Source organism: Trachurus japonicus, chromosome 9, assembly GCF_045865225.1.
Source record: "Trachurus japonicus isolate A0001 chromosome 9, Traja_1.0".
In the NCBI taxonomy this organism is placed as follows: domain Eukaryota; kingdom Metazoa; phylum Chordata; class Actinopteri; order Carangiformes; family Carangidae; genus Trachurus; species Trachurus japonicus.
The window spans coordinates 12,909,210-12,928,519 of record NC_140915.1 but is presented as its reverse complement, the minus strand read 5'-3'; the positions used below and the strand labels follow the sequence as shown (position 1 = coordinate 12,928,519).

At 40.8% G+C, this 19,310-nt stretch overlaps 1 protein-coding gene across 1 annotated transcript in view; it reads left to right on the top strand.

The window, feature by feature from the left end:
- LOC146981052 (transmembrane protein 132D) overlaps window positions 1–17,570 on the top strand; it is a 273,658-nt gene extending 256,088 nt beyond the window's left edge. The window contains exons 7-16 of the mRNA XM_085785988.1: window positions 3,855–4,060; window positions 8,124–8,187; window positions 8,470–8,601; window positions 9,234–9,311; window positions 11,907–11,969; window positions 12,630–12,758; window positions 14,712–14,840; window positions 14,995–15,291; window positions 15,394–15,668; window positions 16,295–17,570. Of these exons, the coding sequence (XP_085642114.1) occupies window positions 3,855–4,060; window positions 8,124–8,187; window positions 8,470–8,601; window positions 9,234–9,311; window positions 11,907–11,969; window positions 12,630–12,758; window positions 14,712–14,840; window positions 14,995–15,291; window positions 15,394–15,668; window positions 16,295–16,922 (2,001 nt within the window). The 3' untranslated portion in view covers window positions 16,923–17,570. The remainder of the gene's footprint in view (window positions 1–3,854; window positions 4,061–8,123; window positions 8,188–8,469; window positions 8,602–9,233; window positions 9,312–11,906; window positions 11,970–12,629; window positions 12,759–14,711; window positions 14,841–14,994; window positions 15,292–15,393; window positions 15,669–16,294) is intronic.
- Window positions 17,571–19,310: the final 1,740 nt, after the last annotated feature.

The following is a 19,310-nucleotide window of genomic DNA, read 5'->3' as shown; positions in this document are numbered from 1 at the left end:
ACATCCCTTTGATGTTAACAAGCGGTAAATCAGGTTTTAGAGAGAGAGGAAGATGAAGAGGGAGACTGTGCAATGAGGGAGCGAGGGCGGGGTGGAGACAAAAGAAAAAGAGCGGGTCAAGAGGGGAAAGTGCTGGATGTTGAAGGAGATGTAAAGAAAGTTAAAGGCGAGGGAGAAAGAGAGGAAATTAAAAAGAGGAAGCAGAGAGGAGAGGGGGCCGGGCACCTTTCCTTTTATGTTGGGGAGTTGAGGCAAAAAGAAGAAAGTAAAACTGAGAGAAATTAAAAGGTAAAAGGAGACAGAGGAAATGATTTAGCTCTGATGTACAAAATGTTAGCCCCCTCTGAGATCAAAGGGTTTCAGAGAAGTCGGAAAAATGTCATGCCACACAATGTGTGTGTATGTCCTCAGTGTTGATGTGTGTGTTTGTAGGAAAACAGGACATTTTGTCCTAACCCATGCCCAAGAATGACTAGCCAGAAACTGAGGCAAATATTTTATCATGAAAATGTAAGCTAGTGGCTAACCAGATAATTGGTCAGATTTTAATTTTCTTATACTGTTCACATCACAGATATGTAGAACAGCTGGCAAAAAAAGAAGTTTTAATATGTTAATAAACATTTACATTTGCAGTTTGTGGTCAGACAGAACAGAAAACTAATTCTTACAAGCCACAAGGAAAAAGAAGGGCGATGATGTAGCCGCCCTGATGTAGACTATGGCTGCTAGCTTTGCAGCTAATACCTGCACTTAAAATGGCCCAGCAGACAAATTTGTGCAAAGAACCCAAAGTGAAAGTCATTTCTGTCTGTGTCTGAACCCCCTTTAGACAGAGTACCTCATTGAACTCATATTTCTGATCCAATATTCACTCTGGGATGTACCTTACAGAAACTGAGCAGGCTATAGGGAGCTAAAACAATCAGACAAAAGAGTCTAAAGGCGGAGAATTGCAGAGCTGAATATGGCACATTTTGAAAAGTGTGAAAATCTTTTGAACAAATTACTGAAATTTGCTGACAGACATATTTTAGTTTTCTACAATACTGTATTAGTACCCCCAAATCACTGAGGTTCAAAAAGAAAAAGAAAAAAAAGTCAAAGCACTTTCAGTTGCCTAATTTTCAATAAAGCAGTTTGAGACATAAGAAGCACCTGCTCAGATTTGTCATGGGGAAAATGAAAGCTTTGAAAAGTGAACAAGTAATGCCTAAAATTTTCCAAGAAAAATTCAAGTGTATGACTGGATAATTATGAAGGAGGCTGTTACTAAAAAAAGGGGCATCCACACAGGGAACTCTGCCCTAGACACACTATATATAATAATAACAGAACAGCAGGATGAATATAAAGTGAGACAGTGAGAGGACAGGAGAGCTAAAGTGAGTGAAAATGTCCAGTTGTGCAGAAGAAGGTAGAGGTGAAAGAGACGGGCAGTGAGAGTCTATAGGAGACAAGATAAAGAGAAAAGGAGTGCATGTTAAAGGGACAACGAGGAGTTTGTATTTTGTTATAAAAAAGTCTCATATTAATGTGGATGAATCTACGCTACCCACACTTGTAAAAGGCTCCATTTTCGATAAATATATCGTTTTGTCTCTATTGTTATTTTGTTATTTTAATTAATGGTGGAAATGCTGGGCGAGCCGACCAGCGGTTTTGCGGACGCTGCCCAGCGGGTCATGGGAATAACGCAGCCAAATCGCCGTTTATGGTCAGAACTAGGGCGGTATCTGATAGTCTTCAAACCTCTGACTTTCGTTCTTGATGAATGAAAACATTCTTGGCAACATGTCCGTCTTGCGCCGGTCCAAGAATTTCATGGTAAATAGTATGAAAACACTTTGCTTTCCAAAACTCCTCGTTGTCCCTTTAAGAGTGAAATCGGGAAGGGTTAGGTGAAAGAATGACGTGTGCAGGGTAGGCCACAGCGTAGAGAGATGGAAGAGGCAATAAGAAGGGAATAAAACAGAGAGGGTGGAGAAGGTAAAGAAAGACAAGAAGGAGATTTATAGATGCCAGGAACAGGTGAATGGCTATGATGATACAGTAAGAAGAAAGAATCACATCTATATATAGTGTTGTTGCTCAGCAGGTGTATAATACATGAATCCTGATGTAATATTATATAAAGTGCACATACATAAATATATTGTCACCACTTATACATTATGCCCACACTGGGCTATGATTAGTTTCCTTCCTCATCTGATTCCATTGTTGTCTGAACATGTGGGATGATTTGTCCAAAAGACGTCAACTCAATCAGTCACACAGTCAGAAGAGTGAGCAGGGTGAAAATGAATCTGACTGAAATCCAGACCTTTCCATTGTTATGCCTGTCACACTGTCTGTAAGAGTGCTGTCAACTTCCTGAAATACAACCATAATAATCCAATGTCTACATACATTTTATTACTGTTAGAGAAAAATATATCTGCATTTCCATAAATAGAGTAAAAGGCAAACATGTATTGGTGTCTCTAAAGAGATTAAGTAAGTTCAGCCTGGTTGATTGTTTTTTTTTTTTTAAATGGAGCATTTAGCATAAGTCATGATGTTCAGACATTTGTCAGCGTGTAATTAGAAAATTAATTATGAAAGTGTTTGTGCGTTTGACAAATTGTGTCTCAGCAGGAACCATATGAACACTGAGAAACCACTGTTTACGCAGTGTTTTAACATTCAGAGATGCACTGTGTTAACTCACCTATGGAGTAACAGAGTGAAGCTTATGACTGGAGTGACAGAATTAGACATGATAAGATTTAGAGCCTTTACCAGCAAAAAAAAAAAAAAAAGAAAAGTGCCCCATTGGTTGAGGCCGCAGTCCTCACTGCAGGTGGCCGCCGGTTGGAAAGAAGAGGAAAATGTTTTACTACACAAATTTGCTGTATAATAGAAATACTTTGAATTATAATGACATTAGTTCTTCCAAATATATTGAGTTACTACCACGGCAGGGTTCAGAAGTTAGCTGAGCTGTCACACATCTTGGCCAATGGCATTTTAAGGAAGGTCTAAGGGTTCCTTGAAATCTTTACTTATGTTTTTAAGGGTTTCTCCTTGTCTTCGTCTTACACAAGTCAGTTATGCACCTACACAAAAGGTGTAACTGTAATACAGCTCGGTTTATAGCTATAAATGAAGAAAAGAAACACATCCCAAGAAGACTGTTGAAAATGACAAAAAGTTAGAGCATGGTTTTGAAGACTGTCTGTATTAAAGTCAGTGTTGGCAACAGTAGTACTATAATTTTATTTACTAATTCCTCTCACAATGTTATTTCTACTTGCTCCCTGGCCCCTCATAACACAGAGGTCCACTTAGACCCACTGGGAAACAGCTTAGATGCAGTGCAAAGGTTGCCAGCATTCTTGTGGGTGGTCTTGTGTTCATAGTAATTATCGTACTTTAAATGGATGTGAAGCACTGGCCCCACAGTGCTGCATAATGCACATTTAAAACGTTGCTTCAGGAACAGGAGCTCCCGGAGTATTCACAGATCCAAAATGCCACTGATGTGGCAAGGAGAAGCTGCAGAAGCATATTATTAACCTTTCTTTATAGGGCACTTTACAAAACAGTGTTCCAAAGTACTTTACAAGATGAATAAAAGTGTAAGCAATCAGTGACAAAATATCTTATTTGCTGCAAGAGCACAAATGTTCTGATGAAAACTGCCTCCAGGCTGTGTTTAAGCAATGCACAAAATGGGCTGCATCTGTTTCTCTGGAAATCACTGATTCAGGTCTGTTTAAGGTCAAGTTAAAAATGTCAGACTTTGCATGCATGCTGTCCTAAACTCAACCCGTGTCCTCCGTCTTGCTCTTTTTCTTTCCACTCTTCAGGTGTCCCCAAACTGTGACCAGGTCCTTGTGAACGGAAAAGAAATGCGTGGTCGCCAATCCTTGGCAGTCAACTTCACCTACCTGCACCTGTCTGCTCAGCTGCAGCTCACCGTCTGGGTTCCCAAACTCCCTCTGCAGATAGATGTGTCGGATACTGAGCTGAGCCAGGTCAAAGGCTGGAGGGTCCCAATTATTACTAACAAAAGGTAATTTTTCTGTCTGACCTTGAAGGAATGAGGGAGGGAAAGGCAGTGGAGGGTGTAAGAATACTTTCACTGATCAGTCACAACATTGAAACCTGTTACCAATTTTAATGATGTGGCTGATAGATGTAAGTTAAAAAATCCATTGTAAAATGTATATAGACATTTATTAGAATTTCTACATATTTAATTGCCATATGCTATAATTTGTTGCATTATATATATCGGCCACAATATTGATATATAGGCCTACCTTGATACTGTACTCTACATCTCCCACAAGCTAATATCAGCTGATGTCGGCCTGGCAGATTTATCAGTCAAGCTCTATTTTATAACCTCTCCAGGCTAAGAGAGCGGAGCACTGTAAAATAAGATAATGAATGTAATGAATTTTTATATCACATGCAAAACAAATTAGTTCCTTTCTTTTTAATTGAGTGCTGCTGGCAAACAAGAAGAGAAATGTGGTTTCTAACAGGCGGAACTCAACTTGTTTTAGTTTACCTACAGTGCATGTATTCAAAATTAATAGGATCAATGGTGCTGAAATGTTTGATGTAGCCCTTATTAAATGTAAAAGATACAAAGAGATCCAACAAGCAGCAAGAAAAGCTGTAGTATGCACCAGTATGTAGAAACACACTGTCAAAAACAATCCAATAAGATCATCTTCTCACAACACATGATGTATTCTGAAACCGGTGCTAGCTGTACATTGCTCAAGTATGACTCGGAGCAGAAACAGCAGCTCTCGCTTTATGCCCCTCTTCTGCTCGAGCAGGCGTTCAGTCAGTGCAGATTGTGACCTCAACTAAAAGAACTGAATTTTCAGTTTGTGAAAAGAAAGCAGAGTCTCTGAGTCATTGTTGAATGGGAATTTGTTTCATGATCAATCCTAAGCATTATATGTCCATCTGCTATCATTGAGAGGGGAAAAGAAATGAATGGAGCGAGGTAAAGTGTGAATGTGTGCACATGCATGTGTGTGTGTGTGTGTGTGTGTGTGTGTGTGTGTGTGTGTGTGTGCGCGTGCACGTGTGTGATATAGTGCTTATTGAATGGAGCAGTTGAGAGCACATACTATTCCAGCAAGTCTATAATTTCCTGTGAGGTCAAGGCCTGCCTGGCTATACTGATGACAACTGTGATGGCTTTAGCATCATTGCCACTGAATGAAGCTTTCAGTCACTTAAACACACACATACTCTCTCAATCGTGAAATAATGCAGGTGTGTCAGTTTATTGTCCATACGTTTGTGTGTGTGTGTGCATGTGCTTGTCTTTTGTTGTGAATAGTATTTATTTTTTTCTGTGATTGAGGTGAAAGGTGGATGTTATGGCCTGATACTATATGGAGTATATAGAATGTGTGAACATAATGTAAGTAGGAGTCATGGGAAGTTTAGAAGTGCCTTTGAAACATTTATTTTTTTTATCTGTCCAGCAGTAAGAATAAAACATCTCACATGAATATTTTACAGTAGAAACTAATTGTTGTAATATAAGTGGATCAATGTTTCCTCCACACAGCTTTCAGACTTTCCTCTTCTGTTTATTGTAGTACATGGTTATTTGACAAAGTCTCAAAACTTAACATATTTTCAATTTCATTTGATGGAATTTTGTGCAAAGGGATAAATGTTTAGTAGTTTCAGACTGAGCTATTTATTGAGAATTACATCATAAAACAATACCAGATTGTTTTGAAAGCTACAGCATGACAAAGAGTCTACCTCAACATCTCCTTTGATAAAATCCTTAGTCCCAATTTACTTCAAAATCTTACTTGGATTGATACAATGAGAAACTTTGAGTATTATGGACATGTAACATGCAAATCACAGGCTTCATTTACACAAATTAAAATCATTACTCAGGATGCCAGCAGGTGCATTTTCATATACCACCTAATAAGCCCAGGGAGTGATGGCATATTGTGTGAAATATAATAAAGACATATGATACGACTGCTGTGTGAATGCTGATTAGACGGTCATTTGTGCATTATTCAGTAGGAAAGCTTTCTTTAACAAATTAGTTTAAGCAAGAAACTCCCTCATTTAGACACACAGCTTCCTACTTGGTCCCTTGAACTCAAGTGCAGTGTCACAATGAGGAACTGTTTTTGGGTTTCAGATTTTAAACATTTATTGACTTGCAAACACAAACACTAGTTTAAAAAAAATCAGCTGAAATATGTATGTACCATGTCGCCTTGCTTTCTTAGAGTATAAAAGAAAACCCCTTTCCTACTGGTCTGTATGTCTTTTCTCTGTGCATGCACGCCTGAATGCTTCTCTGCCTTTATGTTTGATTGTGCATCTGTGTGCGTGTTTGTATGTGTGCATCAGTGAGAGTGTGTGCACATGGTCATTTGTGCGTATGTGTGTGTGTGTGAAGCCTGCCTCTATTCCCCATTTTGTCGTCGTCCTTCCATTCGGTTCTGCTAGGCCTATTTTTCAATTTCGACAATTTCTGCTCAGATAGCCACCAACTAGTGTGTACTCACACATACACACACACACGCACACATCCCCTATCTCCCCCAACCACTATCTCACAGAGTAAAACACAAGCACTACTAGGGCGCACACCCTCACACAGACACCTCAAGACTTGGACACTAGGAAATGGGAAGAGAATTCCTGTAATATTACCGGGGATTCACTCTCCGGGACAGTTATAGGGCACAGACACGGCCCTGTGTGGTCTGTGAATGTGTGATCCTGCATGGGCCTGCCTGTATTTGTTGTTGTGTAGATATTACACAGAGGGGGGCAAAGAAGAAATAATATGTGTTTTTGTGTATGAGAGAGAAAAGATAGACCCTCGACCAGGGAGCAAGGGAGAGGTTTTCTGTTTTCACACTGATACTGCATTCAAAGCTTTTTTTTTTTTTCCTCCAATCTATTTTATTTCTTTATTTTTTGTGGGGGATTATTCAGCCTCCTCAGCTCTGGAATTACACCATGTACACAACAAAAAATATGATTCACCCTGTGTAAAAACAGGTAACAAAATAAGTTTTAAACCATATTACAAATGGTTTCAGTGAACACTTTAAAAAATAGAGACCGTGCTGGTCTTCCATCGTGTGAAGCCACCATCTATAGCTCTTTCATTCCAGTGTTTAGTGTCATTATCTTGCTGTTGGATGAAGCACCGACCAACCAATTTGTCTTTCTTTGTTACTTGGTTTTTTCCTCACCATTCTGACAGCAATATAGAGCACCACTTCCTACCCTGGAGTATTGTCCTGATAATGTATCAGAGAGTGTAGTAACACAGTTTGTTCCAACACTGCTTTTGTACAGACAGACGATTTGTTAATGCCACCTGTTGGGATTGTTTGAAAAGCCTCCTATGGTGACCAAGCCTGGGCTAAAGAGATGAATGTGCAATTTTGATATTGATATAATGATGATGATGGCCAGGAAGACTTAGAGTGTGGTGTTAGAAAGTAGGAGTTTCTGGTATAGTACTCTGTTGTCTTCATAACAGAGAAGCTATGTGGATAATTGGACACATAGGGCAAAGACAAGAGGTCCTAGTAAAGATCCTTGGGGAACCCCTCTATTGAGAGAATATACTAAGCACATATCACAACATTTTGCTCTGGGGTGTGATTATTGCTTAAAAATAAACATTTTAGTGATTTCATGGGACTGCTTTCTTACTATCTGCAATCTCTCTCCCTTTATGTAGGTAAGGAAGTCCCATAGTAGCGTCTGGGGCTTTAGGTATAGGTATATTGTTTAAGAAAAAGCCACTTGCAGTCAGTATTGCCAAAGAATGGAGTGCAAGGCCAGGGTTTCCTTTTTTTTCTTTTTTTTTCACCCAGGCGGCAGTCGTACTACAGCATATTAAAAGTGTTATAGATGGATTAAGAACTGAAGTGTCTTTGGTTTAACTGAAAGTGCAACTTGGAGCAGAGATTACACCGTACATTACCTGCAGCTGATTTTCAAGTATAAAAGTGGCATTTAATTACCAGGTAATCTCACCCTCCGTTCCCTGGTGTTCTCATTTACCTCCTCTCTCCATTCACCTCTTGTCTTCCCAGACCTACCCGAGACAGTGAAGATGATGAGGATGATGAGAAGAAGGGCAAAGGCTGCACCCTACAGGTATTACGTGATTGCTTTTCATATCACACTTTAAAAGCATTCTGTAATCTTTTTTTTTTCCAATGCCAATATCCCAGAAAACTGCGAGAGCAGAGCTACCACATGGTGAGAATGAAATGGGTCTTCACACTGTGTAATATTTAGCTTCAGTTAGTTTAAGATATGGTTGCAGTGTTATTGTACACTATCGTTCTATTGCTACAATGATGCTATCATCATGATTTTGAGCCCGTTGTAATGTTAAACATTCAGGTCTAATGTGACTTCTTCTTTACCTTTCAGTACCAGTATGCCTTGGTGCGCGTCCTCACCCACTTTGTTGCCGAACCCTCTGACCCAGGGGGAGAGATGGTTTACATGTTGGGTGCAGACTGGCAAGCTGATATCACCCACTTGGTCTTGGATCAACTAAAGGTAGCTATGCACTTCATACATACACATCCATTGGATAATTCAAAATGAAAATGCTTTCTGTCTTCTGAGAGTGATGCTAGAAGAAGAAGCGATTCAATTCTCATGTCTTTTCATTATAAAGTTGGAGCGAGCCTGAAGGGGATTAGTTTAGTTTGGGATTAGAACAGAAACAGGAAGGTACAGGTGGCCTCACTCTCTGTAAACAGGAATGAAGGCTTTGAACTTCCTTTGTGTAGTTGTGCTAAAACTGGACCATATTTAAAAGGACCATTCTTGTGTTGATGTGTTGTACAGTAACTATTACTTTGTGAATGACAGTATTTCCCTCCAGCCATCACTTCTGTGCAAGTGTCGCCATTAGATACCTAATTAAGGTGACAACAATACCAGTCACTGCACCTGACTATTCTTAAAGAAAGGTTAATGCTCATAACTCAATTTAAAATGATTTAATGTTTTGACATTTTCTTTTGTCCCAATCAAATTATGTACTGTACAGTGTGTTAATTTGCAGGGTAGTTGAGTGGTTGAGTGTTTTAAAACTCTTTAAAACTTCTTTCTGCGTACATAAAAAAGCATAAAACCATGATTTTTAAATTAACTAAACTTGCAACTGACTCTGTGCTCCACAGGTGGAAGATCCTCGCATTGCCAGACTGGTAGATGGACGAATTTTAATAGGGCGGGACTTGGGGATCACCACTATACAGGTGTGTACACTATACTGTTTATACTCTACAAGTAATCCAGTCTGTTTTGTTGCACATTATTTTGAACTATTTTAGCTGGTAATAACACCCCAAATCACAAAACAACCCATTCTGAAGTTGTGTACAATCAGCCTCATAGCCTAACCTGAGAATGAATATAAAATATAAAATTAAATTGCCCAAAGTTTCCTCAGTAATGTCAGCGTTTGCCAGTTTGATTCAACTTTTGACACAAAGTTTTGGAACTGGCCACCTATGGTGCGAACAATTCATCGGGCACAAAGCATCCCAGAATTGGATTTTAAGGATTCACTCTCACAACACACTCGGTGTATTTACCACTTGTTGGACAACAAGTGCAGAGAAAGACAGTTGGAAATGTATGATTATGCGAAGCACAGTGTAATTTGCCAACTCACGTTGCAGCCATAAGCACTCCAGTGATGTAAACATTATCCTCTCTCTCTTCCTCTTCGCTTGCAGTTATAAGCCTCGCCTGTCAGCTCGTTACACAATTAGCCACAATTAACTGTCGGATTTGGCCCTGACATCCCAGTGTGATGTTCAGCAATTACACACACACACACACACACACACACACATTCACATTGGCAACACACTTGTGCAGTTGCTGAATTCCAATAAGCCGGCCCCATTGTGACTAAGTGTGACAGTGGAGGACAGTCCCATGGCTTACTGTCTTACATTATGCTGCTGGTATCCCGTTATATAGCTGAGCCAAGGCAAACCCACTAAATATGTCCCAGTCATCGCGGATGCATTTTTTTTTTTGTTATATTCTGTCCTATTATACTACATCCTCAGCTTTCATATAACAATATCCAAACTACGTGTTTTTATGATTGTGAATCAAATTTCATCCTGAGTGCACATTTGCATGATTGCGTATAGTGTATGTGTGTGTATGTGTTAGAAGTGGGTTGGCGTTGAGTTCAGTGCAGCAACAGGGGGATATCGGGGAACAGCTGAATGTGTGTTTGCGTCTGTCTGACTGGGGACTGCTGTGTGCATGCACCCATACACACACACACACACACACACACACACAGATGCATGCATACAGACAGCTGTGTTCTGTTTGGGAGCCAGAAGAGAGAATTTACTCAGCATTTCCATCGAGATGCCAGAGTCGACAGCCGTCATTTGATAGTTTGACATTTCAATTTTACCCCCCAGCTCCGTCTCCTGGAGTCTCGCCTCTTCCTCTTCCTCTGCCTCCCCTTCTCCCTCTGCCTCTCCGTTCTCCCTCCAAGTCTCTCTTTCTCGCCCCCTCTTATTCTCCGTCTGTCTTGACGGGCAATCCCACAGCCGTCAATCATTGCATTTTGTTACCTCGCTAAGGGCGGGATTGAGTTTGACGCCCCGATCCGTTCGGTGAGAGATTTTCTTTGTACACCAATCAGATCTGCCTGTCCTCCTGTCGCCGGGCGGAGTAGTACACTGCAACACAGCGCTCCTAATCTCTATCACTGTCTGTCTGCTGCTCCCTCTCTCCATCTGTACCCCAATCGCTTTTGCGCTCCGTCTTTCTGCCCCCTGTCACTTTCTGTCCTCTTCTATTTGTCATTGTCTCTCTCTCTCTGACACCTACTCCATTTATTTCTCTCTCGCTCGCTCGCCGTCTCTCACTTACACACTCTTGCTTCTCTTCTCATTCACTCTCTTTTAGTTCTTTGGTTTTGGCCTTGTGCTTTGTTTATGCTAAGTTGTCTTAGTTTAATGTTGACACAGTTGAGCACAGCTGGCAGGCAGACGGGAACTCTCTCTCGCTCTGTGTGCCTGTGTGTGTGTGTTTGTGCACACTTCTATTACTTAGTGTGTGTTACAGTGTGTAAGAGAAGTGAAATGACAGCAAAAGAGTTTACAAACCAGTGTTTTTCTTTATTCAGAAAATACCAACCACATTGTCATGTGGGTTAAAGATGATAAATAACAACCTGTGCAAAGTAAAGACAAATCTGACTGGATGAGCTTGTGTTTGTGTGCATTTTGTGTGTTTTGTGTTTCCTTGCTTTAACAGATACTGTCAGACTCTGTTGCCCAAAGCTCTGCGGTGTTAACCGGCTCTCGCTGCTCCTCTGTCAGTGTTAAACACATCACTGCCACCTTAAGGCAATAATCACTGAGACAACAAAAGCTTTTTTTTTACTCAAGCATCTCTCTCCTGTACGCTTTTGCAGAGTTTCCTAAAGTACCTGTACTTCCTGATTTCCTCCACCATCTTTTTGAGACACAAGCTATTGCTCCACATCACCCGTCAAAAGAACAGCTTGTCAGTCATATGTGGGCTCTATACTTAAAACAAAACCACAGCAGGATTTTTCCCTGTAAGGACCCACTGAGTGTTAGAGCTCATACAGCCGTCACAGAGTGCAAACAGTTAATGAAAGTTTTTATAAACCTACCTTTGGATGAAATTGCTTTTGTAGATATGTATTCTCCTCCGCAATTCTAATAAAGCAGATTAGTTTCAGGTTGTAAAAAACTTCAGTAACGATTCAAACTTAATTTAAATTTGAACATCATGTCATTCCAGAGCTATTCATGTGTGTTTTCTTTTATCTTTGGTTGCAGGTTCTGTCCCCGCTATCTGACTCCATCCTTGCAGAGAAAACTGTGACCGTGTTGGATGACAAGGTAAAATGGCAACACTGCTTTATTTTATGTATTTGGGATTGTAGGTCCATTTTAGTGACACTTACTATGATTGTGTGTACTCACATCCCATCTTGCACATCACTGGTTATACGAGGGGATGGTATTGAGCTTAATGTCCTAAAAATGAATGGAAGCAACATCCCAAGTGGCTCAGAGAGCGAGTAAACACATGTTTATTAAGGCTGTCCCTGTGGACACTCAGTACACAGTACTCAGACTGAGAAGTATACTATCAGGCCATGGAGTGGTATAATAAGGCATAAGAAAGATAATGGGAGAATGGAGAATTTGTAAGCTCAACCGTGAAGGTTAATTTAAGATTTAATTTTCATACTAAACATGTTCAGTGTATTAGAAATGTCTTTTATTAACATTGTTTGCTGTTCTATGCTTTCATTGTAATTTTGCCACTGCACTATAGCTACTTTATTACTGCTTCACCTGTCTAATTTACCAGCAGAGTTTCAAAAAAAGTGTTGAACGTCATTTACCTTCCGTTATTTTTACACACAAATAACTATTCTTTAACCAAACCATCCATTTTTCCTTCTTCCCAGCGAATAAAAGGGGCTCAAACAAGTAAAATTCAATATTTTCACTGCTTCTGTGAGTGATGTAGAGTTTCTCTTCTCCGTCCAGGTCACCATCACAGACCTGGGAGTCCAGCTGGTTGCATCCCTGTCTCTCAGTATGACAGCCAGCCCAGGAAATTACCAGGCCATCCAGCTAACAACTACGGCTACGGACCTGCTACACACACCTAAACAGGTAGGAGATAGGCACACACACGCACACACACACACATACATGTACACATTCGCAAAATATCTACATCTCTGCAAGATATCAGAGTTGAATTTATCAGATTATAAGAATGCAGCTTGCACATGTAGACACATGATAAACGCACATAAACACCTCACTGGGTTTGTATGTCTCTCTCTCTCACACACACACACACACACACACAGATTAATTCTGTTTTCGCTGTATTTGTAGGGACACATCATTGAGATATTACATTTCCCAGCATTTTACCTAAAATCTTAACCACACACACACATGCAACCTGATGGACTACATGCTAAGCTGTTCCCATCTCTACACTAATACCCCTAAGGTTGTAATCTTAGATCTTAAACAGTTATTCTGTACTGCGGACATCATATCGCTGCTATCTCATCCATAATCAGTTTCTAATTAAGAGTCCATAGCTTGCAGGCTATAGCACTGCTTGGCTACAGTTGCAACTACCTGAAGGTCTGCAGTTTGTTTTAGTTTGTTTTGTTTTGTTTTCTTTTAATGAATGTCCAGGCCTCAAATGAAATCCAATTAAAATCATACATTTGTATCGTTAACTAGAGAATAATAAAGCCAATTAATTTTTCAGTTAGTTTTCTGACAGTGCCCAATTAAAATCACAATTGAAACTACATGTGTAATGTACATGACCAACAAAATTATGATTATAATTAAATATATTAAAAATGTAGAATAAAAACTCCATTGTTTTAATTATACTTTTTCTAATTATCTTTTCACTCCCTTACACATAAGGATCCACTGTCTGCAGAAAAACACACTCATAAACACACCTGAGAATCACACACTCGCCACATAAACATATACTAAGAGCCTACCATGTAGCAAGCTGTTCCAGACTCTCTAATCACATTGCCAAGGGTTATTTTATCACACTATCTCAAGCTATTATCCCTCACACACTCTCCTCCCCCGAGCTTCCCCTCTCCCTCATTTTTTTTTTCCTGTCAAACAATACCCCATGTTATAATTTCTCTCCCAGGGCTAATTGGACGAGAGGCAGCTCATTACGATTAAAATATAGATCTGATCCTGCATTTTATTCAAACATTATCTATGCCATTCACTATTGCCTGCGGTTAAGATGACGTGGCTGTGAGGAAGAAGGAAATAGGCTAAAAAGAAGTGAAAAGTAGAAGACTGGAGGGAAAGGGAGGGGTAAGAGAATGTGGGAGGTAAGGCAAAATACGAGTTTGATGTGAAAATAAAGGGAGGGAAGGAGATAAAGTGTTATTCCTCACGATGGAGCTTAATTACTTTTGTAGGCAGGGTTTTGTTGCCTTATACCTACACAATCTTTTCTGTGCTCTGATTAAAGAAAGCAACGGTTTCTATCAGGGGAAATTAGTGAAGGCAGGATCACTTAAAGACAAGCTGAGAAAAATACACTCTGTGCTCAACTGTGTTTACTTATGGAAGAGCTGCTGCTAGAAGAAGACCAACAAAAAAACATATTCTTCTCCAGAGTATCTGACCTCGTTGTACTGAAGGACATGGAGGTCAATGGAGGAAGACAGAATGTCTGTCTTTGTGTCTCATGTGTTTGTTTCCATTGTATTTGAGATGCAAACAGCTGAATTGTCCAGAATATCACGCTGAAAAGCAAACCAAGGCCAGTGAATAGCTTCACCTCAAATACAGTCAGGAGCAACTTTGACAAAAAAGAAGCTAAATAAGTCAGAATGAAAACTCATTCACTCACTCAGATCAATTAATAAAATCAGCTTTCATCTCTCTAAACTCTATGAGCCCATATCATGTAACAATGAAATGACCACCACCAGTATTAATGTTTAAATGGTTTGCTTTGACCGTTGTTGTTGTTGTTGTTGTTGTTGTTGTTGTTGTTGTTGTTGTTGTTGTTGTTATTGATTTATTTTGGGTTTTGGTGTCTTCCAGGAAGCTGCGATCAGTGCATGGATCCAATACAGTGACGGTTCAGTGACTCCACTCGATATCTATGATGCAAAGGACTTCCTCCTCTCTGCTGTCTCATTGGATGAGAGTGTCATCTCCATAACCAATCAGGTACTGTATGGGCAGATTCCCTCACACACAGATGTGTGAAATGAAATTTGTGGATGCTAGAATTCTTAGCCTGACAATGCCTCAGAGGATGTAAAATAAGTATTTGCAGATGTTGGTATGATGTTCACGTCGTCTATGTGTCTCTGTCCATTAGGAACAGCACTGGCCAATTGTGGTAGCAGAGAGCGAGGGACAGGGGCCACTGGTTCGTGTAGAGATGGTCATTTCGGAAACCTGTCAGAAGTCCAAAAGGAAGAGTGTGTTGGCATCTGGAGTTGGCAACGTGTTGGTGAAGTTTGGAGCAAAGAGCGAGGAACGAGGCGAAGCGGGAAGAGGCGGTCAGGAGGACGGAGGGGGGATGGACAACAGCACCAGCGAGCACCGGACAAAGGACGGAGAGTGGAAGTCCAACAGCGCAGCAGTGGATCGAGAGGAAGGCGCCATGCGGAAGGTGAAAAGAAGAGATAAATGAATGGGAAATTGAACATTACATCATCATTGTGTAATAAATTATAAAGTAATGTGTCTAAAAAAGTCAATTTCCTCTGACCAGGTTAGCACAACAACCAAGAGCACAGTCACCCACCGTGCTTCAGGTGGTAAAGCTGCCAGCGGAGGCAGCAGCAGCAGCCGTGGCAGCGGTCCGGGCCAAACGGGAGATTACAGTGGCTACCCAGCACAAGTGGAGGTGCCAGGGAGCGGGGACAGCGAGCTGACCCACACCACCAGAGGCCTGTCGGACCTGGAGATTGGGATGTATGCCCTCCTGGGGGTATTTTGTCTGGCAATACTGGTCTTCCTCATCAACTGTGTCAGCTTTGCTTTCAGGTAAAAAAACACTGGAGAGATCATAATGGCGCCTCCCTTGAGACCCAGAAAGACTTGTGTACCAAGAACCTGAGGTTGATGGATGGGCATTTGCAAAAGAATTGAATGTTTTAAATGTTTGTTATTTGTACAGTATCGAGGCCAATGACAGGAACTTGTTACTGGCTGGAACCCACTCTTTACTTGTTTGCTATTCAGTCTGATTGCACATCAGAAGGTTATGGGTATAGGGTTGACATCCATGGCAGAAACTGGAGTATCAAAATGCATAGCTGGTTCATCACAGGAATAATTAAATGGAAAGAGAGTCAAGAGACATATGGTGAATCGACAAGGGACCTCTCTCCTGTCAAATAAAAAAGTTGTTTCCTTGCTTTCAGTTCAGTCCTGGAATATTTAATCATAATATTAGAATAATAAATGCTCTGAGAATATATTATTTGGCCTCCATATTGTTATTGCATTGGATATGGGTTGCCTATACTTTGTGGGACTTTCAAGTGTGCAATGAGTAAGAAAAGGTTGGGAACCACTGGTCTAAGAAAGTAAATATTATCAAGCCTGAAAAATGTACTTGTTTAAAGTTGTACTGGAGAAAAAGGCTAATGATCTCCCTTTGTCTGCAGATACCGACACAAGCAAGTCCCCGTTCTGGAGACAGGTGGCAACATGAACCACGCCCACGACTGGGTGTGGCTGGGTAACGAAGCTGACCTTTTGGCCGACCACTCCGACCAATGCCAGGGCGGGCTGCCCGATGAGTGCACCACCATCATCGACCGGAACGAAGGCGGATACGAGGAGAACAAGTACCTGCTGAACGGAGCGGGGAACACCTTGGTGATGGGCGTGGGCACGGGCATGGGCACGATTAGCGGCAGTGGTGGCACAGCTGGACACCGGGGCATCACCCATGGACAAACCTTACCCAGATCTGTCCCAGAACCGCATCAGTGCCTTTCAGCAATCACCAGTGGTGGCAAGGATGCCGCCGGCCAAGCGGAGCACCTGAATAATTCCCCCCGAGCCACGGCCGCAGCTGCAGTCGCGGCTGCCAAACGCAAACGAGTCAAGTTTACGTCTTTCGCCACCGTTCTGCCCAATGATAATTTGGGCGGGGGCGGCCCGTACACCAACTCTTCAGTCCTGGTAACCAATGGGAGCGAGGATGACATCAAGTGGGTGTGTCAGGATATGGACCTGGGTCAGTCTGAAATCAGAACCTACATGGAGAGGCTACAAGACAATCTGTGACTGATAGGAAAGAGACTGAGAAATGGAGGGGCAGAGGATGAGTGCAGGCGAGGGGAGAACGGACAATGAGTACAAATCACCTGTAATGCCTTTGCAATGGATGAAGGGAGGGAAAATGGGAGGAATATGAGACCAGGAGAAGGAACACAAAATGTGGCGAAGGTTATTGCACAGGGGACGCTTAATTTAGCTCCTCTTAGGCTGTGGGAAGCAAACTGTCATCACTAGCTCACACTGAGATCAACGGTAGCAAACAATAAATAACATTATGAGTTTATTTTATATTATTTATTCTTAAAATATGAGTGTAAAAATCAGTAATAAAATCACTATTAGTTATGAATGTTTATTTTCAGAGTTCCAGTAAAGCATCAAGCTTTACAGTAAATTCAGGGTATGTTACTGGACAAACATTATCAAGCCACGATACATTTAAAAGATGGCAAGGACTTACATCATATTGCCAACACTGACGGTGGCGGTTGATTGATTATCTTAGAGATGAAGTAATAATATACAAACCTGCCAAGTCTGCTGAACCACCACTGTCTCTGAAGGACAGGTGCACAGCAAAGATACAATCTGTTCTTGTTCTGTAATATGACCCATCTCCTTTTGGCATTGCTCATCAGTAAGAATATAACATGTAAAGAAAATATATATACAGTAGTACATATATAAATATATATGTATTCCAAGTACTCCGACTACAAATTCAGGCAGTCAGCAGTGGGAGCTGCCATCCAGCACTGTATTCAGGCAAGTCCTCAAACAGAATGTGTCAAGAGTTGGAAAATGATATGCCACACAAAAAGACTGTTTCTCCCTTGGATCCAAGACAGAGGCATTTAATCTTGCACAATTACAAACATGAAAGGACATCAGCCATATTTGAGGCTTTCTCCCCGAATTCAGATCCAGTCCTATAACCCCCCCCCCTCTCCCCTCCAACTCCCTCCCCCCAACAAACACACACTCCCCCCTGGCCCCCTTCTCCGTGTCTGTGACTGGACAGCAGTAGAAACTCTGTGAACTGAAGTACACAGTGAAATACTGTGAAATACTGTCTGTAAACTAAAATGGGACAGACCGAGGTGTCTCATATAAAAAGGAGGCTGCTTGGGCTTTGCAAAGCCTGATGGAACACTCAGTACTGAGGATTATTTAAAATAGAAACCATGTAGGCTTCAACACAGACCAGAGTACCTACAGTGTTATACATGGAGCCAACAGGATATTTCTGAATGACATTACAATACAAATGAAAATGGAGCGACTCTCTTTAGATATGGGTTCATGAAACATGTTTGTTCCTGCTGAGCTCTTATTATATACATTTGTTTCCTTTTTGTTAGTCCCTTTTTGATAAATAGAATGTTTTTATTATGTTTATCCTTATGATTGTTTTCCTCATTTGGGAAGAAAATTAATTGTAGCTTTTTATTTCAGAGATTTATTAAGATTTTAAGGATATATGATTCTTTCTTCTTCTTTTTCCTCTAGAGATCTATTTATTTAAATTAACATTAAAGAGGGTGAGGAAGGGAAGAAAGACTGAAAACTGAAGACCTGCTGGTGACTGATAGCACATACAGTAAGAGAGTCAGTGAATGGAAGGAGACGGAACAGGCAGAGGCTGCCTCACCTTCGTTAAGCTCAGGTGACGAGTCATGAAGAACTGACAATTAAAAAAAGGAGAACTGAAAGATTGTCAAGACTGCAATATTTATTTATAAATGTGTTCCTGTTTCAGAGTACACTGTATGTTGTAAATAAATAAACATGCTTCAAAGTGCTTGTGAATAAGATTGCAGGTCACTAGCCAACAACATGGTGATATTTTGTACATTTTACGGTGCAAATATGGTACACAATACTATCTACCACCACAATGTGAAAGTGATTATTATTGGTTCTTATTGGTTCTTTTTTCTAAAGAAAAAAATGTTCCTGTCTTTGTTTGAAGTATTGAATGAGTTCTTGTCTTTGTACAGGGTAGGAATCAGTTTACCTCCATAATGAGATGTTAAAATGGAGGCAATCCATCTTTGTATCACACTCGAAATTTGCTTGAGGACGGTGAGTCGGAGAGAGATCCGTTTCAAGAAAGGAAAAGCCAAATCAAATGTGAGGATGTTTACCAGTGGGCAAGTCCAAGGGAAATCAGAGGGGCAGAATCTGGATTACTGCCAAAACAAAGCATCTCTTCTCTCAATCATTTGTTGAACAAGAAACAGAATAAAGGAAAATACACACATTGAAATCACCAACCATGATGTTGGGTCTGAAACGGAAAAAAGTGGGGATAGAAAGAAAACAAAGTTTGGATATAGACAGATCAGAGACCTGAGCTGACTCCAAAACGGGGGAACTAAACAGGCTGCACAG